The sequence below is a fragment of the Gastrolobium bilobum genome, unplaced genomic scaffold, assembly GCF_033153095.1.
Source record: "Gastrolobium bilobum isolate Gb01-03AN ecotype WA unplaced genomic scaffold, APGP_CSIRO_Gbil_v1 utg15090, whole genome shotgun sequence".
Lineage (NCBI taxonomy): Eukaryota > Viridiplantae > Streptophyta > Magnoliopsida > Fabales > Fabaceae > Gastrolobium > Gastrolobium bilobum.
In genome coordinates, this window is record NW_026898506.1 from 89,352 (window position 1) to 112,448 (window position 23,097).

The 23,097-nt window shown below is 33.4% G+C and overlaps 1 protein-coding gene across 1 annotated transcript; it reads right to left on the bottom strand.

The window, feature by feature from the left end:
- Positions 1–14,715: 14,715 nt before the first annotated feature.
- Positions 14,716–20,420, bottom strand: LOC133316939 (endo-1,4-beta-xylanase 1-like). Its single transcript, XM_061518735.1, has 8 exons — positions 20,311–20,420; positions 19,593–19,656; positions 18,594–18,961; positions 18,348–18,504; positions 17,756–18,108; positions 17,367–17,544; positions 16,645–17,181; positions 14,716–15,917 (listed from the first exon to the last, which is right to left on the bottom strand). Exons 3-8 carry the CDS (start codon positions 18,956–18,958, stop codon positions 14,802–14,804), a joined length of 2,706 nt encoding a protein of 901 aa, XP_061374719.1. The 5' UTR covers positions 18,959–18,961; positions 19,593–19,656; positions 20,311–20,420; the 3' UTR covers positions 14,716–14,801.
- Positions 20,421–23,097: the final 2,677 nt, after the last annotated feature.

A 23,097-nucleotide genomic window follows, 5' to 3' on the forward strand; every position in this document is an offset into this window, starting at 1 on the left:
CAACCACTGTTGTCACTACCACCCCCACCACCACCATCACCGCAACCACTGCCGTCACCACCACCACCATGTCATCACCAACACCACCACCACCACCACCACCGCCACCATCGCCGCAGCCACTGCCGTCAGTACCACCACTACCGCCGCCACCACCATCGCCGCCTTATGGAAAGGAGAGTGACGATCCAAAAAGTAATTATGCTTAATAGGAATTATTTTTTATTATATTATTTGTTGTGTTATCAAACGCAATTCTCATTCTCAAAATAAAAATAGAACATGTTATCAAACACATTTTTTTCCTCAGAAACTGTTCCAAGGCACATAAATAGAAAAGAATTGTTTCTTTTCAGAAACAGTGCCAGGGAACATAATGGTTGTCATGCACACCCTTAGTGTGTTGAGTCAAGGAATGGATTCCTTTGACAAGATGACGCAGGGAGACACCCTTGCAGAGTACAGAGCTCTGATAAATAGAAAAATATATGCTTATGAAATTGTCTTGGCATATGATGTTATATATATGTATATATATTTGTGATGTTACATTTTTTAAAAATATTATGATATTAACTTTATTCATTTTAAACAATGGATGATTTTTTCATTCTAAGTTATGGCTGGAAACATTACACTTCTATGAACCTTTTAAATTATTATCTTCACCTAGATAAAAATCTCATAGAGTGTGTGTTTTCAAATGTGGATGATAGAGCCTAAAGTATATGTTGTGTGTGTGTGCAAGAAAGAAGTATTAACTAATAAAGTCTAAATTTTTATTTAGTTATGAAATTTTGTATTAAACCATAATTATATTTTGGTTGAAGTATTTGTATATTGTAAGAGTTTACTAATACCCTATGTTGATTTAATTGCTTGTACTTTGATGTTCTGGAATAAAGTCAATTTCAATAAGACTTACATTTCAAGTCTTCTGTGTAATATAAGTATAATTAGAGTTCAAAATACATATATAACGTTACTCGGTGAATAATCAAAGGATGTTATAGTTATATTCGTGTATATGTTGGATACAATCTTGCTTTTGTTATCTACAGTCTTGTATCAGTTGGTTGTTCAAAATAGCATCCACATTCGTGGAGGTGGGGAAATTTGATAGAAAAAATGACTTCAACATACGGAGAAAAAAAATGAAGGTTGTTCTCATTCACCAAAATTGTGAAAAAGCTCTTGGTGAAGAGATGAAGAGAAAGACTTCCCTATTTCCCTTACCCCTGGTGAGAAGACTGATATGCTAGAAACATTATATAGGATGCTCATCCTTCACTTGTTTGATAAAGTTTTAAGACAAGTTAATGATGAAACACTCCCTCTTAGGGTTTGGATGAAACTTGAATTTATGTTTTTGACTAAATCCCTTTCAAATAAAATTTACCTAAAAGAAAAATAAATTGGCTTTAAGATGGAATCTAGGAAGTCTTTAGATGAAAGCTTGAATGAATTTAAAAAGATAAATATTAGCCTAGCCACATAAATGAAAAGGTCTAATGTAAAAACTAGGTTATTATCCTTCTTAATGCCTTGCCTGAATCCTTTAAGGATGTAAAGACTATCATCAAGTATGGCAAGGAGTCATTAGAACTTGAGGATGTGCTAGGTTCCCTAAAGTCAAAGGAATTAGAACATGGGAAGAAAGGTTGAACATTAAGGGTAAACATGGGAAGAAAGGTTAATTTAATAAATAAAAACTACAATCAAAATTAAAGCAAGGTGACTTGCTGACTGCATCACAACAGAGACATGTGAAGAAAAATTGTCTTGATAAAGGAAAAATTAAATCCTCTAACTTCAATGGGAATAAGATTGAATATACTAATGTTTTCAGTGGTTATGTTGTTGGCACTATCATGTGCCTCTCATGAAGATAAATAAATGTTGGATTCTAGTTGAACCTTGAATTTGACACCTAAGAGAGATTACCTTTGAGGCTATAAACCCCTAGAAGGTGGTAGGGTCTTCATGGGAAATGACCAAACCTATAAGGTGGTTGGTGTAGGAGCTATAAAATTGAAATTAGGTGATGGTTTTGTTAAAGTCTTAAAAAATATGAGGCATGTCCCTAACCTTAGGCATAATCTAATATCCATTGGGATGTTAGATTTGACTGGTTTGTCTTTTAAGAGCCAAAAAATGTTCCTTAGAGAATAAGTGAATATCATATAAGTGGGAGAGCCCATGAACCCGATATCTTAAGATTTTGGGTTAAGTCCACTTGTTGTAGTTGGGCTAGCTTATTCTATTGGTAGTGGTCCCAACCGATGGCTCCCCTAGCTTGTTTGATAATGGTATAAGAGTTAGGTTTAGCATGTACTAGCCATATATTTTGGCTAGAAGTTTCGTTGAGGGGAGCATATATGAGCTTCATTGAAGAAAAGATTGTTGGGATATTCAAGTGCGATGGAATCCGACATTAGTTGTTAATGGATTAAGTAAAGATTATATAAGTGAGATGACTCGTGAATTCAATATCTTGGGTTGAGATGTAGTGTCGAGTACCCTTGTTGTTATTGGGCTAACTTAACCTATTAATAATAGTCCATTGCCATGGGCTCGATCCTTTGATTTGCGTAACACGTGGATTATGAAAATAAATAAATATATGTTGCTATTAAAGAAACAAAATAATATCAATAATTCCCAATGTAGAAGATATATAACGTGCTTAATTAATAACGAGAGTTTTAAATACTTTGGTTGATTATTAGGTGAACGGAAATAAAATTTAAAAAGTACCAATTTTCTAACTATTAAGGTTTAATATAATTAATAAGAGATAATGATTAAAATAAAAATTGCATTGTAAATGAGGAAAAAAAATTAAAAGTTGTAGTTAATGTTAATTTTTATGAGCTGTTAGATGAAAGAGTTCGTCTTTTACAAACAAATTGCACAACTTCTCAAAATTAATAAACTATATGCAATTTAATTTCCATAATTTAAAATTGTCGTGATTTTTATTTATGAATAAATACGCACAAATCATTAATTGAACAAGAGCTCATCAGTCGTTATTTAAATTTATTCCTTTTAAATTATTAATCTGTTGATTAAGTTATAATATTATCAACAATATGAAAGACATTTATGACAATGTAAAATATATGGGATTGACGACTAAAATTGAGCTTGTATCTTATTTTGACATAAAATAATTTATTCTTACAATATATATATATATATATATATATATATATATATATATATATATATATATATATATATATATTATTATTGAGCTGATTGTCTCTTATGTTTTTATAAATCTTAATCCATAATATTTCAACTACTTACTGAAGAAAAGAAATATCATATCATGGTGACAACTAGTGTGTCAAACCAAAGTATCCTGATTAATTGATCATAAAGGCAGGATCTCAGATCAACTTCTATTTAATAATTAATGCATGTCATTGATCTCAATTCTTATTAACTTTCAAGTAAAATAGCCAGGTCCTAGTCCTAGGACTAGAGCCATGAAGCTCAAAAGATGGTATCATGGTTCTTCCTTTACAACTTTCTGATTGTAGTTTTTTTATTATAAGTTTTTGAAAAGTAATATAATAATGCCTTCAAAATATTAGTGCGCTGCTTTTGTATATATATGACCCTTCAAAGTTCAGACACTTATACATTATGCATACTGAAAGCCATTAAATAATGAGATGATTCTGTGCATTGGCATGTGACTATAAGAAGTTATAATATATACCCAAAAAAAAACTATAAAAGGATGAATTGGAAAGAATCTCCTTTCCTTGATTGACCATCATAATAATGGAAGCAACTATGCTGATAATTGCACTCACTGCCAATTGTTCGATTTTCATAAATATCCGATCTGATTGATGCATAAACATTTTTAAGGGATCGCATGATTTAATAATGCCCGATTCTATTTTGATTAGTAGTTAATCTCCTTGTATGTTCGCCACTTGTCATCTTGAAGATAAATATTGTAGATTGAAGTCATAGATGCGTTGACCCATGATCAAAATACAGCTATAATATATTAAACACTCTCCTGGAGGCTACTTTTGGAAAGACAAAGCATTGCTTTTTATATGTGTTAAAAATAATATAATATAAAATAATAAAAAAATCTCCACCTAATAATCCAAGTGTTTGGAATGAATTAATTCATTGGGATTAGAATTTTACGATTACAGTTCGATTCTTAATAAAAATTCTTTAACATAACACCTTAAACTTTTTTAGTTGAATTGTAAAAAAAAATTATATTGATGTTTGATAGTTGTGTGATAATTATCTGACTACTATTGTTCTTCTCAAAATTAAAAGTTAACAATTGAAATATTTTTTTTTTAAATTCATATATTAAAATTATTTTTCTTCATGTAGCTACAATTTTTTAAAAATAAACTCACCAAAAAAGAAAAGATAGGACATTATATTATGACCGCAAACACACGTTTTTTTCAACGAGTAATATTATATATTTTTAGAGCGGGGTTATATTGATAAACTTTTTTTTACAAATTTACAAACTACACTATGTGTGACTCTTAATAGGGGTGTAAATATAGGTTATGACACGTGAGTCGACCCGCGACACGACACAAAAATTCGTGTTCGTAAAAAAATTCGTGTCGTGTTCGTGTTAGGAAAATTGACACGTAAAACATTCATGTCGTGTTCGTGTTGAGGTATTCGTGTTCGTGTCGACCCATATTCTTTTTAAATTATTTTTTATTTTTATTTTTTTTTAATTTTTTTAATTTTTTTAATTTTGAACCATTTTTTTTAATTTTTTTGTCAATTACCGTTTTGACCCTTATTTTGCGTGTTATTCGTATCATGTCAACCCGCAAAAAATCAGGGTTGTGCCAGTGTTGAAGATTTTGACACGAATAAAAATTCGTGTCGTGTTAGTGTTGATGTATTCATGTTGTGTCAAATTTGTGTCGTGTCAACCCGTTTTGACACCCCTAACTGGTAACACTCTACTCAAGAGTGTGTTACAGGTCAGACATAGTATAATTTGTAAGTGTTTGTAAACAAAAAATTTGTAAATATAACTTTCCTCATATTTTTAAGAGTAAAATTCATTTTGGATCCCTAACAAAAAATACGGTCCCACTTTAGTCTCTAAAAAAAAAAAAATAGTCTCGTGTATCTATGAAATTCAAAGTGGACCCATTTTAGTACTCTTGAGGGACTAATATGGGTTTTTTTGAATTTGTGAGATCATAATTTTAACTAAATAGATCCACTTGTAAGGGACGAATACGGGACCGTATTTTTTATTAAGATCCAAAAAAAAAAATGCTTTACTCTAATTTTAATTTAAAAAAGATGGCAACATTATATTTTTATAAACAGATTCTCTTTAACAACTATTTATATTTGCATAAGCAGTTTAGTCTCCGAATATAAAGACCCATGAGAAAATCTGGACATAGGGGAGGGAAAGAGATAATTATAAAATCAGAATCATGAAAAACCGTACGTTTAAAAACTGTGTTTGAACTTGAGACCAAGCCTGAAACAAGACAGCAGAGACACAGAGCTTCGTGAATCTCTGTATTGAATACTACCTACGCTGCGTTGAACTCAGAGTTGTTTTTTTCTCCACTTTTCTATATGAGGGTGATTACCACCACTACCAGATATCATCATACTTCTGAATCAGATACACTTCACTGATAAGCACTTTGAGTTACAGTTCTGAGTCTTTTTCTGACCTTCACTGTCACAGGACCCATGCTACAAATATAAAATGTTTTTTTTTCTGAGTAGGGGACCCACCAACGGTGTCGTTTCGAGGAGGACGCGCGGGAACATCGCGGGAGCTGTTTCCCAATGCATTTGATTTGTTACCTCTTTTTTTCCTCTTGTTATTGATTTCCAGGTTGTCCACGTATTTGTACATAGTTGATGTATTTGTTTTAGAAAAATAATTCATTTATAATTTTTTTTTTATAAATTTATGCAAATTGTACTATATTTTTTTGGAAGAAGACAGTGTGATTAGTGTTCTTCCGAGAGAAGCTAGTGTAATTTGTAAGAATTTATAAATAAAAAAATTTGTAAATATAACCTATCCCTTTGTTTTTTTGTTTCGGTGATTTCAATTTAAATGATTCAAAACATTTTTGGGATATCTCACACCTTAATTACTACTACTTAATTAGACCAAAGGCCTCAATGGAATCCTATCAAACTTCATCTCCAATTTGAGAGTGCTATTTTTATCAATGTCATATTAAAATAAACTGCTATGATACGATATAAATAATTTATAAGAAAATTAATATGATCAATTTCATATTTACGTATTAATATGTAATATTATATGAATTTTTTCATATTAACTTTTATCATTTTGAACATAATATAAATTTAAAAAAAAATCAATCTGAATATAAATTTCTCATATCATATTTATATGGTATCGAAAATTGTTACCCTAATTTGATGAATGGCCTTTAGTTTGAATTTTGTTTGTTTATCTGATATAATTTTAGAGATTATTCTTTCTCATATTATAAAGATAATTTTATTTTTTATACATATATAAAAATATGTAAGACTCTTTTTTTTTTTTTTATATGATCTCATATAAATTTTATATATTTATAGAAAATAATTATATTTCTTACAACGTACAAAAAAATTAATCCCACGTACTCAAGGGATTCAAAACATTTTTGGGATATTTCTCACCTTGATTAGTACTATTTAATTAGAACAGAGGGCCCAATGCCATCCAATCAAACTTTAACTCCAATCTGACAGAGACCCATTTCTGTTTTGTGAAAGCAATATAAAGAGTAGGGGGCAAACCCAAGCGATAGAGGTCTCTGGCAAGAGTCACTAATCACTATATGCCCATGTGAGTAGTGGGGTCCAATGAAGGGTGAGAAGAGAACCAAAGCCAAAGATGGGAATGGGACTACCCAAACGGGCCCAATGGTCATGTTTGCAATTGTAATCATTGTCATATTTAATCAATCAACGGTAGCAATAGCATATTTACGGGAGTGGATCTTTTCATGTGAAAAAGTTATCATGTGGTCATATTATTTGATCATAATCATTTATTGATGATGAAATAAAAGAGAGAAAAGTATATAATTTTTAAATGAATAATTATGATCAAATAACATGATAACATGACAACTTTTTCATATGAGAGGATCCACTCCTCCTATCTACATAAACATTGCATGTATTCTATAGTCAGACTAGTCATTACTCGTTAGTAGATAAAAATAGATAGTGGGAGGCTGTCATGTTGATGTGAGTGGGTGTCTGTGTTCTGTGGATAGTGTCTCACTGTAAGAGTCTGGAATCTGGGCCATCATAACTGTTGGATTTGATGGCTACTTAATTTAATAATGGACCTTCTCTTCTCATAAATAAAAACAAAGTTCTTTCCCTTTGCCTTTATGTCTCGAACCTCAAACTATGCTCTTCCAGTAATAATATTTTGACATTAAACTCTTGAATCTTGCTCGATTCTAAATAGGTACGTAATGTGAGTGACCTAAGATACATTACATTATCTATTCCTAGCAGCGGCGGAGCCGAGAAATAAATTCGGTCGGTGTCAAAAAATCTAACCAGATAAAATTCAGTCAGTATTAAGATTATATTATTTTAAAAAATTCGACCAGTATTAAAATTATACCTTAACTTTTAAATAAAATAGTATTATTTTTAAAAATTAACTGATACCATGACACCAGCTGGTTACCAAGTGGCGTTATTTCTAGACTTTTTTATATATCTGATAAATTTTTATCGGAGTTGAGTTTTGAGAGGCCAAAAATTCTCTCAGTTCCCTCCTAAGAAACGAACCCCTGAAAAATATCAGATAATGTTCCAATGAGCATCAACCTCGTTGATAGGATTGATCATTTTACCCTAGTTTTGAATTTTTATTATTATTTTGTCCCTTTTCAAATTATATACTAATTTATCACTTTTTAAATGATATTATTACTTGATTTTATTGTGGCAACATTGAGAAAGGAGGTTCTTGTCCTCCTCTCCATGAGTTTTTATTGGGTTCGTCCATTACTCGAGAATAGGCAAAGACTGTTGGGGAGAATGAATGTTCTCACGTGAAGTTTTCATGTAAATAAAAAAGTAAGTACAAATATGTTGCGCGGGATCCATGAAAATTGATTGGCCTCTATGGCTCTATCTAGGGGTGGAAGTGGGCTGGGCTGGGCCAAACTTGCTTTGAAAAGTTCAAGCTTACGTCAAAAAATTTCAATTTAACTTGGTCCAAACCTAGTACAAGTCTAACTGTTAGCCTGGCTTGACCCGTTTATAAAAAAACAAATAGTCTGGCCTAACCCGTTAGCCTATTAATTTTTAAATTCTAAGCAGAACCATGAATCAACTTTACAAAATATTCAAATTCTGTTGTGTAAAGAACCTTGGGATACACCACCCCAAAAGCTAGCTCGGAGCTAGCTTTTGGGGTGGTGACCTCAAGGTTCTTTACATGGTATCAGAGCTTGAGGTTCGATCCTCACCGCCCCCCACTTTAAAGTGGAAGCACAAAAAGTAAACCAAAGATTGGGCCTGTTGCATAATCCACGCTTCAAGCCAAGAGGGCTCTTGCGTGAGGGAGCGTGTTGAAATATATAGTCCCACTTGGGCACTCCGACCCTTTGAGCTAGCTTTTGGGGTGGTGTATCCCAAGGTTCTTTACATGTTGCTAAATCAAAAATCATAATTTCAACGTCCAAATAGAATAATAAATCACAACAAAACTTATACAATATATATGCATTTAAGTCATTTTTAAAAGCAAAATGCTCAAACTAAATAATATATATTTTATCAGATCCAACAAACAAATCCATACTATGTAAATTAAAATTATTACATGAATCCAACAAACACATCATAATGCTTTTAGTAAGTATAACCTCTCCCAAAAAACTTTTAATATATTCATATACATAATCTAACATAATGAGATGTTGGTTCCTCCTATATATAAGAAATAAAGTCATATTTCTATTAAAATATAATCGAATATACTTAAGTTATAAATAATTGCAATTGATTAAATTTATACCTTTTGTTTTTTCTTTAAGGCATACTTACTCTATTTTATTTAATTTAAAATAAATATTACAATATAGGTCAGACTGGAGGCTTATAGGTCAGACTTTGTGAAAGTGGGTCTACGGCCTTTTTATTAAATGAGTTTTTTCAAGATCTTAGTCCGACCTATTTTACGGAATATATTAGGTCAGGTCTGACCTGACGTAGGCCAAGCCGTAGGCCCCTGTAGACCGGTCCGACCCAGTTTCACCCCTACCTCAATCGTATTCTATATCTACCTTTTCAAATAAAAAATTAATATCAAAAGAACGATTATGGTGAATATAGAAAGTTAGTGTGAATACTTGGATTTATCCGCGGAACATTTAAAAAAAAGAAATTAAAAACATTTATTTATAGTTTCTCTAGCTTACTTGAAAGAGTTGTTCTCGACCATTTTATGCAGGTCATGCCAAGTGCAAACCATTACACTAAATAAAATCAATATGTACTATAATTATTCAAGCGCTTTTAAAAAGTATGGATGAAATCCTCGCAAAACTCGTGAGATTTTTTTACTCCTTTCCAAGATGTAAGATTCATACATGCAAATTTGGGAAAATAAAAACATTCACACGTTCGGGTATTTTTTTTTTTTTGTTGGACGTGCGTTGAATCACTGAAGTCAAAGTACATTTTAGCAGGTAAGTTTCATCATTCATTTATTGAATACATAATAGAAATCGGATGAAGTTCTCATTCTAAAAATAGAAGAATAAAAAATAAAAAATAAGAGATAAAGAGATAAAGGCCCTTGAAATAATACGGATGTATCTTAAAGATATACGATGAGATCATGATTGTAAAAACTCTAACTTATTACATGACTATTTTCTAAATTAAATTGTTCATAGTCTAGAGTCACTAATAAATGGCAATGGTCGTATCAATTAGACTAGCATGGCACTGGGTTAATTATATGGAGATGTAAGGTATATACCTCATGAGTGTAGGCATGAGACATCTTAACTTATGTTATGGGTGGATTCATAGTAGAACAAGTCCCACTGAACTGACTCGCTGAGAGATTTCATATAAAAATTTAAAGATGCATCACTAGATATGTAATGTCTCACATTATTTAGTAGTGCAGATTATCCTCAGACTTGAGGTTGTCATCATACACTATGTCTGAGGGTCATACTTTGTGGTACAACTCTATCCGTCTGAGAAATAAGGAGAACATTGTATAGTTACAAGTACAATCTGAGTACACGAGTATAGATAAACAAGCCGAAATAATTCATCTTCCCCTATAAGGGATTAGTTATCCACAAGATCAGTGGGACTTGAATGACTTCCATATAACTCGAGAATCTATGCATAGTGAGAGATCATGAAGGATTGATGGATCTATCTAGAGTTTATAGAGGAAGACTCCCTATCCTAGAAAAAAACTACTTTTAGTCACCAAAGAGTTGGTATTACTTCTTTGCTCTTGACTGAAAGGTGGATGAATGAGATGAAAGGATGGATCATCACGGTAACTAAATTAGCAAGATAGATCACTTGATCAACTCAATTAGTTTTAAGGCCACAAAGCATTGCTAGTACTTTGAGTGGTCATTAGACAAGTTGGGCTTGATAAAGAGTTTAGGAAGGCACAAGCTTGACTTTGTAAGTGATTGATTGGGTCTAATAGGTAACACTCCAATACCACCTCAATATTAATGACAATACCTAACATGAATTCGGGCCTTAATTGACATATGAGATAAAATTGATATAGAGCATTTTGAATTTTGGCCTTAGTCTTGAAAGCCCATTGGCCTGACGGGCTGACCCATGGATCTGATGGGTCAAGCGTGTGAGCCAGTGGGCTAAGCCTACACTTGGGCCATCATATGTGACTTGGCATTTTTGGATATGATCCAATTATATTAAATGGATGCTTAGACTTGGCCCATTCTCATTTAATTAGAAAAAAGGTTGATTAGTATGAACTAATTAGGCTCAAGCTTGATCCATTTTGGTTAATGAGAATGTGAGACAATTAGTTGGGCTCTGTCATGGTCTTATCCAATTGCACAGTCACTTAAGCTAGGGTTAAGTGAATGATGATTCACCCAAACCCTAGGTATATGAGGCGCACAAGGTTTCTATAGAAACCCTAATTGCTAAATGTTGTTGAGCCTCCCAACCTCTCTTATTGTTTGTTGCGCCTCCTTCTCCATGCTCTGTTTCTCAACCCAAACATACTTGAGCTCCTACCTTGTTCTATAGCCTAGCAAGCACTCAAGGTTGGAGGGAGTCAAGAAGAAGAAGACTTCTTCATTGCCATTACGGAGATAGTGTAGATTACCGTTAGAGGGGCTTGGAGAGATTTCAACCCTACAAGTGAAGAGTTCGTCATAGTTGTTGCAGGGAAAGTATGCATGGATCACCGTTAAAGCATGTTGGAGAGATTCAACCTTATTCTTGTGCAAACCTAACTAAGTGATTGAAGTGCCAAATGTATAGTTTTAATCATCCTCCTCAATTTTATTTTGAGAACGATGCATATGTATGATGTAAAGGCAAGTTCTTTCCGTTGTGTATGTCATGAATTTTGTTTTTACATCATGCTTGCCGACCTTTGATAAGGCAACGCCTTTTCACTCTTCACACTATAGTCTCGAGAATTCAACTTTAAAATGAGATATGATCATTTTACAGTTGTATAAGTTATATTCTGAATTATAGTTGTTGATCTAAAGGCTCTAATTTATTAGTTTTTTTTAGCTATTGAATACAAGTGGATCATGTCATGTGAGAGCATCACAACTAATCATGAAGAAATTAACATTGATGAGAGATGAGAGCAGAAAATGTTGAGATAGAGAGTGATAAAATTATCATCGTTGATTTGATCATGCATGATTATATAATCCTCTCACGCAATAGCGGATTCAAGAAATTTTATTTATGTCTGCACATTTAGTGGTGTGTTGCCCCCCAATTTTTTTTTTTAAAACAAAGTTTTAAATACATTAAAAAATAAAAGAATATAAACAAGAAGGGTTTATATCCTCATGTTACGTAAACCAAATTTTTTGTCATGTTAAGAAAAAATAAGACCAATTTATTGAATAATGTGCCATATCAATTTCTTTAATATTAATTTGTTTTTTTCTTAACATGATAAAAAATTTAGTTTATATAACATAAGGGATATAATCCCCAAACAAGAAAAGAAAAGAAAATTTTAATTTAACATAAAAAAAATAGTAATCAACTGAATGATATAAAAACACCAAAACATAAGCAGTGTTTCTTCTTGTACATCTACTAAAATAACTCCTTATATTTTTAATTAATTAAAAAATATATCTCTTCTTTACTAAAAAAAATGTATCTTCAAATTTATATTTGCACTTGCCCATATTGACAATTGAACAGGTCCGTCGCTGCTCTCACGCAACATAATCATATATTAAATAATTGACTACCCAGGATACCAAAAATAAAATAAAATAATTGACTACCCAAAACTTTTGCTTACGTATTGCTTATCCTTATCCTTCATGCTTACATAGAGTAAGAGTGTGACAAATTTAGAAATATGTCCATAAGCTAAAATTGGCCAGCCAGAATTATTTTACACCACCATACGTGGGGGGGACAATGTGCTTAATTTCTCTCTTCTTCACTTGGTATGAGGACAATATTCACACATAAAAATATCAATATTATAAATAAAGTAATTTTGATTTATAACTGAGACACAATATTTTTATATTATCATCTAACATATATCATTATAAATCTAATTTCTACGTTAAAAATATCAAGCAAACAGTGAGAATAAATATTTATAGATTACAAAATTATATGAGAACTATAAAAATGTATAACTAAAATTTTTATTGTGTGGGCGTATCATGTTGGTCCATCCATTGGGTTGATAATTTACATGAGAGTAATATTCCCAAAATAATTTACTAGAACATTGATGGATTTGGAGAGTATTTATTATGGCAGAATACTTTTCTTTGGGCTTCATGTACAATTCAACGATGTGGAGAATCTTGGTCCAATGTGTTGATTTATGAACATGTGTACATGCTTTCAAATTGCAACTTTGTTGAAAATGGAGCGAGCATTTTTTATGTACGGGTAACATAGTTGTACGATATTAGCCCACTTCTATGGTCCAGCATAAGCAGTGTTCTTTTTTTTTTTTTTTTTGTAATAACATAAGCAGTGTTCTTGTTCATTGCTCATCACTGATCTTAAAACGCTATTGCTGGTATTGCTGATTTCGCACCCCATTACCATTTCCATTTCTATTTACAAATTTTAATCGTTATTAATTTAACATTTTGAAATATCCTTCAGTAATTCTAAAATTATATTGATTCTGAATGATTTATTAAAATTTGAATTTTTTAAATTGAGAGATGCATTTAAAAAAAAAAAAATGTAGTTTTATAACCATATATAATTTTTTTTTAACAATTTCATAATTTTTAATACACGTGTGTCTATTTTATTACGATTATAACGGTTAATTTTTTAATAAATAATTATAATTTCACATTTTTCTACACAAATCAAAAATATTTTATCATGTTTTGTGTTGTTTTTAGGCATTGCATGCTATTCAATCATTGGTATTACAACAGAAAATTGGAAAACAGCTACCAGTAGGCTTATAGCATTTAGCTGTTCATTCTTGGCTTATGCTGTCAATAGTGTCTCCGAACATAAAATTACTCCAACTCTCAGTAATTTATTTTATAAAAATTATTATAATTAAAATAAATCTGTTCAAAAATAGAAATGTGTGTTTACACTAGTTTATTTTATAGTTAAATTAACTTATAATTAAAAATTTATTAAGAGTGTTTTTTTTTTAATAATAAAAGAGTACTTATTTCTCTAAAATAATCAAAATCGATCAAACGCAACTTAAGATGTCACCATAATTACTAGGAGAGAGAATATAATTAGATTATGAGCTTAAAATATAGGTTAGAATTCCTAATAAAAATAGATCCCTTAATCAAAGGTAAATTAGAAAGTCAAAACTAAAAGTTATTAGATATAAAAATAAATACCAACGGGAGTTGGCTCAAGTGGTAAGGTACTTGGGTTCGCTTAAGCAAGGACTCGAGTTTGAGACCTTGTGTATGCAGAAAATCCTCGCTAGGAGACTCACCTGCCAATGCTAGGTAACCTACCCGGGTTGGATTGGACTTCGCCCCGGAAACCAGTGGAGCAATCCAAAAAAAATAAATAAGCAACCCAATGTGTATAACTCAATTGGTAATACAGACTAAATAGGAGGAGAGAGAACCTGAATTCGATTTCCACTGAATACGTCTTTGAGAGGCGATGAATTTTAATTGACTAAGCCAACTCAAAGAGTTAAAACCTGTGAGGATACCCAGGGACCGGCTAACTTCAAAGAAATAATTATGGCCGAAAAAAAAAAGAAGCAATTTAGAGTGCAAATAGCCTATCTTTCATATTTTTGTTTTTGGTTAAAACACCCTTATATATTTCCTTTTTCCCTGTCTGGTTAATCTTGAGAGTATAAACTTTGAAATTAAAAGCAACTAATAAAATATCAGAATGAGCCAACAACTGATTTTATTTATTTGCCAGAAAGGCAGAGCCCAGTAAAGATAACAACACTATACATCATCACCTTTGTATTTCAGCAAACCCAAGGATATAATAAAATGACACCCCATAAAGAAAGATGCTTATAAATCGATGGATAAAACCAGTGGCGAGTCACCTTTGTCAAGTACAAATGTTTTAGAAACTTTCTTGGATGGGGTGACAACTTCCACGTTGTATGTTCCATGAAAGCCTCTGAGGTTGAATTGACCTTGCTCATCAACATGACCATGGCTATGAGACAGCCACTCTTGTTTTAGAGCTAGGAATCTTTTCCCAGCTTCATTGATGTCACCTTCTGCATTCACCAAGTGTGAATTGTCCCTGCTCATAAACAACTCCCAAAATCCCCACAGCATTATGCCTTCTACAGCAGGGTGAGCCAAAGCTTCACGCAGCATAACTTCAAGATCATCTGCTCTCACATATTCATTGATGGAAGACACATCAAGCTCAGTAAACCATATAGGTAGACCAAGAATACCCAATTTATCAAGGGCAGAACAAACAATAGGCCCCACTGGACTGTCTATGTGACCTTGAATTCCAATTCCTCCAACTGGGGCACCTTGCTCTTGCAAATCAAGAATGTGTTGAATGTATTTTTCAGGACATGATCTTGTGTCACATCCATCTTCAACATGATAATCATTCACAAAAAGTGTAGCAGATTGATCTAGTTGGTTTGCAGTCTTGAACATGTTTGCCCTGATATCCTTACCTAGTCTATCTTGGTAAAATGAACCATGCAGCATTTCATTGTTGACATCATAGTGTCTGAACTTTCCCTTGTAGCGATTCAGCAGGCCGGTTAAGCGGTTTTGGACAGCCGTCATCAGATCATTTTTATTCAGTGATTTAATCCATTGCTGAACTGTTCCATCCACTTCCCAGAAGATACAATGACCACGAGTTTCTATCTTGTTCTTGGCACACAAGTTTAGCAGATCATCAGCATCTTTGTAATTGAAATTCCCTTGTTGTGGCTCAGTCCAATACCACTTTAACTCGTTTCCAAATACAGCCCAGTTAAAATGTTTCACAATGAAGTTAACAAAATCTTCATTGTCAATGTTTGTTCTACTGATACATGATCCAATAGGGAAATCGTTCTGTATTTGTCTAACTTGCACCGAGGTGTTAAGGTAGCTGCTAGAGTCCAGCCCAGAGAATTTCAGGACAACATCACGCTTACGGATCTACAGTGCAGCAAGTGGAAATAAATTAAAAAATATATAAATAATGCAAAGCATTACACATCCTATCAATGAAGAATGGGTATACAAAAAAGAATAGGCATTACAGTATGAAAACACATAGCTTCATTTAACTTTTTTTTTCTGCTATGGAAGATTTTTTGTTCATAAGAAAAATTATGCTTTCTAGTGATCTTTTGCAGATGCTAGAGACAGGACAATTCATGAAATAAGTTAACTGGAAGATCATATAGGACATATAAAATAGGAAGGAGGTAGACATGTATCATACTTCAATCTATTGGACATGATAATGGTAAGATTTTTAATCTATATTCTGAGACCATGCCGGGATTTTGAATCCAGAGAAACAGTCTCTTTGCAAAAGTGCAAAGGTAAGTCTGCACATAAGAATTTCCTTCATTACTACTCTTGCTAGTCGGGGTTTCATAGGAAGTGATTTATAATCTGGTACCATGCATTGCATCCTAATCATTTTAACCATTGGAAATCTTATCAGTTATGTTCTAAAGTCGGCATATTAATTGTTCTTTCTACATTTTTTTTTCTCTTTTACCCTTTGGTGTTGGGGGGATGGGCCAGGGGGTTACCCAAATGTTACTCATTCAAACCAGTTTAAGTGCAAGACATTTTGGGAACTTTCCATGTGTTTCAGAAGGCATGCTGTTTCATTAATTATAATATGATACTGAAGAAAACTAGATGTCACCTTGTCTGTCTGCCGCTTTAAATATTTAAATCTTTCATTTCTATCAACAGGAAAAATTTGAAGTCCAGCAACCATTAAGTCCAAACCAGAAGCAGGACCTTGGACATAAACCATAACCTTTGATGGCTGCTTTTCAATTCTAAAGGATCCACCAATTTCATGCCATCTGTCATCAGAAACCTCAGCTTGTCCTCCATTGACCCACTGGTTGTCAACACCAAGGGCAACATTCACATTCTGTGGCCCAGTTGATCCTGAACCAATCCGAACCCAAGCAGATACCTGATAAGTCAAAAAGAGTTTCAATTTCTCAGTGATCGTCTGAGCAGGGCCCATCCATGTTTGTGTTCGATTGGTTACAAGGATGTAGCGCCCGCTTAGGAGTTCATAAGGCCCAAGAGAATCTCTTGCCATTGGTGGAATTATATGAGGTGAACCAGTTCTAACGCTTAATGTGCAATTACCAAGGGAAAACCATCCTTTGGTGTCAGCAGCCAGATTGCTATTCTCAATTATATTAACCCCAAAAGCAACATTCTGCAAAACAAAATCAATTGTTTGGTGCTTGAAACATACAGAATTGGTAGTAGAACCAAAGTACATTAAGGTAACAATTTAGCTCTTAAACAATGCTTGTGAAAAACAAAAATTCAGGATATCACAAACATTAACATTATTAAAGTAATTTACAAAGGAAAAAAAAAAGGTTCTAAAAGTCCAACCTTTACATCCGGTGGTGTTGAAGGAGGTGTTTTCGCTGCATGCTTTACGACCAAAGTATTGACAAGAATGTCAGTGCCTGGAGAGGGACCCTCTAAATAAATGACCACTTTTGATGGGGAACCATTTAGAAGGAATTTTCCCTGCATTGTAACCCAATCTTTATCTGTTGCCTGCACCCTTCAGAACACACCAACTTTGTTCAGCAATTAAAAGAAATGTTAAAAGAGTTTCTAATATCACTAATGCTTAAAGTTCATGGTTGAATAATACTACATAGCAAGTTTCATTTTGTTCCATCAATCAAGATTCAAGAATAATAAACAGGAAAGTCATGTGCCTCAAAGAGTCTATTGGAAATACAGTAATAGAAAATAAGAGAGAGACTAACTTTGCAATGCCTATATACTGCTCTCGAAGATCTGGTGTTTGGACCCACAAAGTAGCACGTACATCAGCAGTAGTGACATTATTCCCAAATATTCGAACTAAAGCAGTGACCTCATAGGCCAGCTTGCGCTGCACACGTCCAGTGATCTCCTGTTGAATTCCATTCCAGCTTTGTGTACGTTCTGTTGCAGATGCAAAGAATTTTCCAGACTTCGGAACAATTTTTCCATCTCCCATGGAATCATGCAACATAATCTTGCAGCCTCTACCAGACCAATTATTCAGGCCATCCTCAAATTGGGGGTTAATTATGATGTTGTCATCTCCAATGGAAGCACATCCTGTGCTTGTGGTCTTTTGAAACAAGAGGACAAGGTATCATGAATTAGTGTGTTAAAAAAATACAGATTTTACAAGACAATTAAAGAATGAAACTAACACAGATTTATTGTAACTTCAATCTACCCATTGAAGAAGCAATAACCAATGCACAAGTATGAGCTTGATGTTCAATAAACAATATTAGACTTTGCCAATTTGTAGAATTGGACAAAGAAATAACAATATTTAAAATACATAATTACATGATATACATTATTATTTGGACTGGAACAGATGACCTCTACTGATCGAATAAGCAGGTCAACTCCAGGAGCAGGTCCTTCCAAATAAAATACAACCCGATCAGGCATAGTTGACAATGAAAATGTCCCTTCCAACTTTTCCCAGTTACCCTTTATAACAGAAGTTCTGTTGAAAATAATGGTAAACATGTAAGAGCATCTTCCTCAATTTGTTTAAAACAAGGAAAAAGATACAATGAAACTAATATTATATACCTTCCAATGAACAAGTAACTAGTAGCAGAATCATGATATTCTAGTTTCAAAGTAGCTAGAACATCAGTAGATCCCTGAGAAAGCCCAGATACTCCAACAAAAGCTGAAACCATGTAAGTGGAACTAGTGGAAATTCTGTCTGTGATATCTTGCTCGAGACCTTGCCAGCATTCCTTTCGGTTTGTGATAACAGCATAATTGCCATTTGACTCCATTGAAATTCCTCTTTGAGTACCTTCTTCAGCTGAAATAACATAGCCATTGCAGTAATTGAGATGCCAAGAGTTCAGCCCACCAGAGAAGTCATGATTAAGTAAAATATTAGTAGCCTTGCTCCCACTTGAACCAGAGATGTTTTCCGCCATGATCTGTCAAAGAAAACAATCAGAGCTAAATACGAAGAAGAAATTCCGTGCCAGGTTGATACAGCTTGATGTTTTCTTTGAATGTATGTTCAACATATTGGTAATAACTCCCCCAATTCTGATTTTCCACAAACAGCGCAGGAGGAGGAGGAGGCGAGAATTCAACAGTCCTAATTTTTTTTAACATAAGGATCGCTTAAACTAATGTCTCATTTACTATATACTACTTCTACCATCTTAATTGGTTGCAGCATTGGTTTCTGTTAACTTGCATCTAACCAATTATACTTGGCATAATTTATACATATTGTTAAATCTAACACAAGAAACTCAACAAAAGTAAGTAGCAGTAACCTTAGATACAATCCAGACCAAAAATTAAAATCTGCAATGAAGATTGAAAAGGATTTCTGAGAGGCTTGATATCAGACTCCATACATTATGAGGCCACCAAATTGTGCATCATAAGATGTGAATCTCTTTGTGAAAGTTAAAATGAGCTAAATTAGGGGTGCTAAAGCACGTGTCTGAAAAATACCAAACGCATGATCTATACATCACTAAAGAATTATGACTAAATTTAGTGTAAAAACATTTTAAAAGAGAAAAGAAATAACCCATCAGGGTAAGGTACCTGAGGCTGAGAGTGTTTGTGCTTCCAGTGGGAGTGAAACTTGGAGACTCTGCTTGTGAAGTACCTGGCAGAGAATTTCTTCATTATATACACACTCACATAGCAAATTTGCAAGTGAAGGCTACGGAAAAGTGTGGAGTGGGGGTAACCAGCAAATTTCCTTCACACTCACCCTTTATTATCCAAACTTCGGGATCAAATGAATATTATAACCAATTATCATTAACGACCCTTTCAAATAACAACAATACCAAAAAGAAAACAAAAGGATTTTTATTTTTCCTTCTCCTGTCTCTGTACTTTTTGCTTTGTCTTGCAAGTTAGTAATGCTTGAATTCGAATGGAAGCCTAAGTAAGGATCACAGGCTAAGGATGGATGTTTCGGTTCCTTAATTTAACATCAAATATTTGATCCATTTTGATGAGACTTATATTGCACGATTTTGCAGAGTTAGGTGGAGATGGCTTTTCCATCAGTTCGTATAATGGCATTTGACAAGTAAATTACACGTCTATTTTCCAACGTGTATATATATATATATAGTAACATACTAACTGGAATTGAATTACAAACATTCAAGACACAAACAAAAGTTCGTACATTTGTATATTTTGAATTAAGCATACGATAGTAAAATAAGAATAAAATGGTCGAACATATAACAAAGATTGTCACCAATAGTAATGGAGAAAATCAGCGAACCGAAGTGGCTGTTACCTAAATCAGAATCAACTACTTGTGTGTCTCTCTGTCTGTGGTCTTGTCCAACAGAAAAAACCACCGGTTGGATCCATTTTAAGGTGGTGCGGAAGTGAAAGACACATCATCATCGTACTATGACTATGGTATTGGTCCACGGAATGTACAAAAATAACAAAACTGCGTTCCTTGTTTTCAGGAGATTGTGATTTGGGAGAACCAGACAAGTGAAGCTCCCAATGACACTCGACTCGAGAAGCATTTGGGATCGAGTGGGCGAATAGGCCCAAACCTTATTGGGCTTGATGAGCATTATAGGTGGGCCTTGCGCTTATTGGGCTTTTGAATACCCCGTGCTTGAGAAATTGATTAATAGATAAAATGTGGACGCCGAAGGAACCGCTTTTTCTTGTTTTACTTAAAAATGAAAAGATTGTTTTAGGGGCTTAAGATTTCCGCAAAAACTCAAATATCTATTTAAAAGGATAGGTAATTTACCTATCATTTTTTTTGTCTACCTTTTCTACCACCCTCCAATACCGTTAGATCAGAATCTCAAGAAGAGAGAGACAGATAAATGTTAGATAAGATTCTGATCTAATGATGTCTTAGAGTGGTAGGCAAAGGTAGGCAGAAAAAATGGTAGGTAGAATAACATATCCCCTATTTAAATAAGGGTTCTCTTTTTCTGCAGTTACTGCAGATAAGTTATCTGCAGTAAGCTCAATACGATGTCGTTTTGGGGCGAAAATCATGATATTTTTATAATTTTAATTTATTTCAGGGTTATTATAGTCTTTATAATTATAATTTTTTAATTTTTCAATTCCAAAACAATGTCATTTTGAAAATAAATGCAGATAACTTATCTGCAGTAACTGTAGGAATATTTTTCTCTTTAAATAATTAAAAAAGGGATATGCTATTCTATCTACTTTTTTGTTGTTTACCTTTGTCTACCACTTTCCAATACCGTTAGATCAGAATCTAAAGAGGAAAGAGAAAGATAAATGTTAATTAAGATATTTTTGCCTACCACTCTCCAACACCGATAGATCAGAATCTTAATTAACATTTATCTTTCTCTCTCCTCTTTAGATTCTGATCTAACGGTATTGGAGAGTGGTAAACAAGTTATTCTCCCTACTCTTATTTTGCCTACCTTTGTCTACCCCTCTCAACACCGTTAGATTACAATCTCATCCAATGATAGAGATTTACGATATAAAATCAATCCTTTTACCCATTCCTCTCTCCACTGCCCCTCACCCTTTCTCTTTCCTCCCCTTTTTTTTCTTCCTCGCTGCGGCATCAGAATACTGAAACGATCTTGCAGTTTCTATACACCAAAGCAATTCTAAAGGGCGTCAAGCTTCGCTAATCCAATCACCCTTTACTTGTAATTGACAATCTGTTGCTAATTGAATTTTTATAAAATATTATGTTATATACAAAATAAGGGTCAGATTCATGGCTTCATCCCATATCATTGCTTTTTGTGAGGTATGAATTAATAGAACTTAACAATTACGAATAAATATATATTGAAATGTTTCATTTATGAACCAGGATCGTCCAATTTATCCCAAAAAAAAAAAGGATGACCAAATCCAGATTTGAGGTTCCAAACCATTCTTAGTCATTCATACCCCCAATCTAATTTATCGTGTTTCCTTTTGATTTTGAATCTGTCAATTACAAGTGTTTCAAGAAGGATGATTGCAAATTTCAAAAAAAGAAAAAAGAAGGATGATTGCTGGGGAGTGGATCCTCTCATGTGCTAATTAACATGACAATGTCATGTGGGATAATCATAACCATACACGGGTGAGTTAATGATGATAAGGGAGGAGAGAGAAAAAATATAAGTATAAGAAGTTACACAATCATCACCGTTGATTTAATTATTAATGATTAAGATCCTCCCACATAAGATGATCATGTTAAATTACACATGAGAGGATCCATTTCCATGATTGTTGCGGTCGAGGAAGAGAGAACAGGGAGGAGAGAGAAAGGGCGAGAGGCAGTGGGAGAGAGGAAGGGATAAAAGGGTTGATTTTAAACCGTAAATCTTTATCGTTGGATGAGATTGTAATCTAATGATGTTGAAAGAGCTAGACAAATGTAGGTAAAATAAGAGTAAGCAGAATAACATATCCCAAATTTAATAGCGTGAGTATCATGATAAATTTATCTAAACTTTGTATGAGTTTCTAAGAATATTACAAAGAAACAAGTTATGAGAACAAAATTCACATGAGAAAAGATTTGCAAATACTGCTTCAAAAAATATCAGAAAGCATGAGAAACAAAGAAGACCACTCTAAAGAAGAAGCTTAGAAGACTAAAGCCATGTAGTTAAGAAGAGAAACTCAGAAGATTTGTCCATAAGGTCATACGACTCTATTAGTAAACTAAGAAACTCAGAAGACTCCTTCGACAAGTTAAGAAGAGAAACTCAGTATGACAAATTAAACAAGCTTAAAAGAGTAACCCTCTTGAGCCCTTTGTATAGGACAAAATAATGGCTAATCTTCTCTGAAAAAGCTGAAAGATGTACCAGTTTGTTATAAATGGTCAAAATGAGTCTTTAGAATGTGGCTGCAATTTTATTGGTTTTTATTTTGTATTTGCTCTTTTTACAGAGGCCATTATGATTCGTGGGAAAATTTCTAACAAACGAGCCAATTTGTTGTAGTGAAATGGTTTCCACCAATCAACTGCTTGAGTCAGGTAGGTGATGGATCTGCAAGAGAAAACATGGCCCTAAAATCAATCGCTGGAAAAAGCAAGGGCTCTTTA

Coding starts and splice junctions, on each gene's coding strand:
- LOC133316939 (XM_061518735.1), bottom strand. CDS start 18,958: ATGGCGGAAAACATCTCTGGTTCAAGTGGGAGCAAGGCTACTAATATT. Junction 17,545..17,755: donor CAGTATATAGGCATTGCAAA/GTTAGTCTCTCT, acceptor TGTGTTCTGAAG/GGTGCAGGCAACAGATAAAG. Junction 15,918..16,644: donor TAAAGCGGCAGACAGACAAG/GTGACATCTAGT, acceptor GCTGCACTGTAG/ATCCGTAAGCGTGATGTTGT.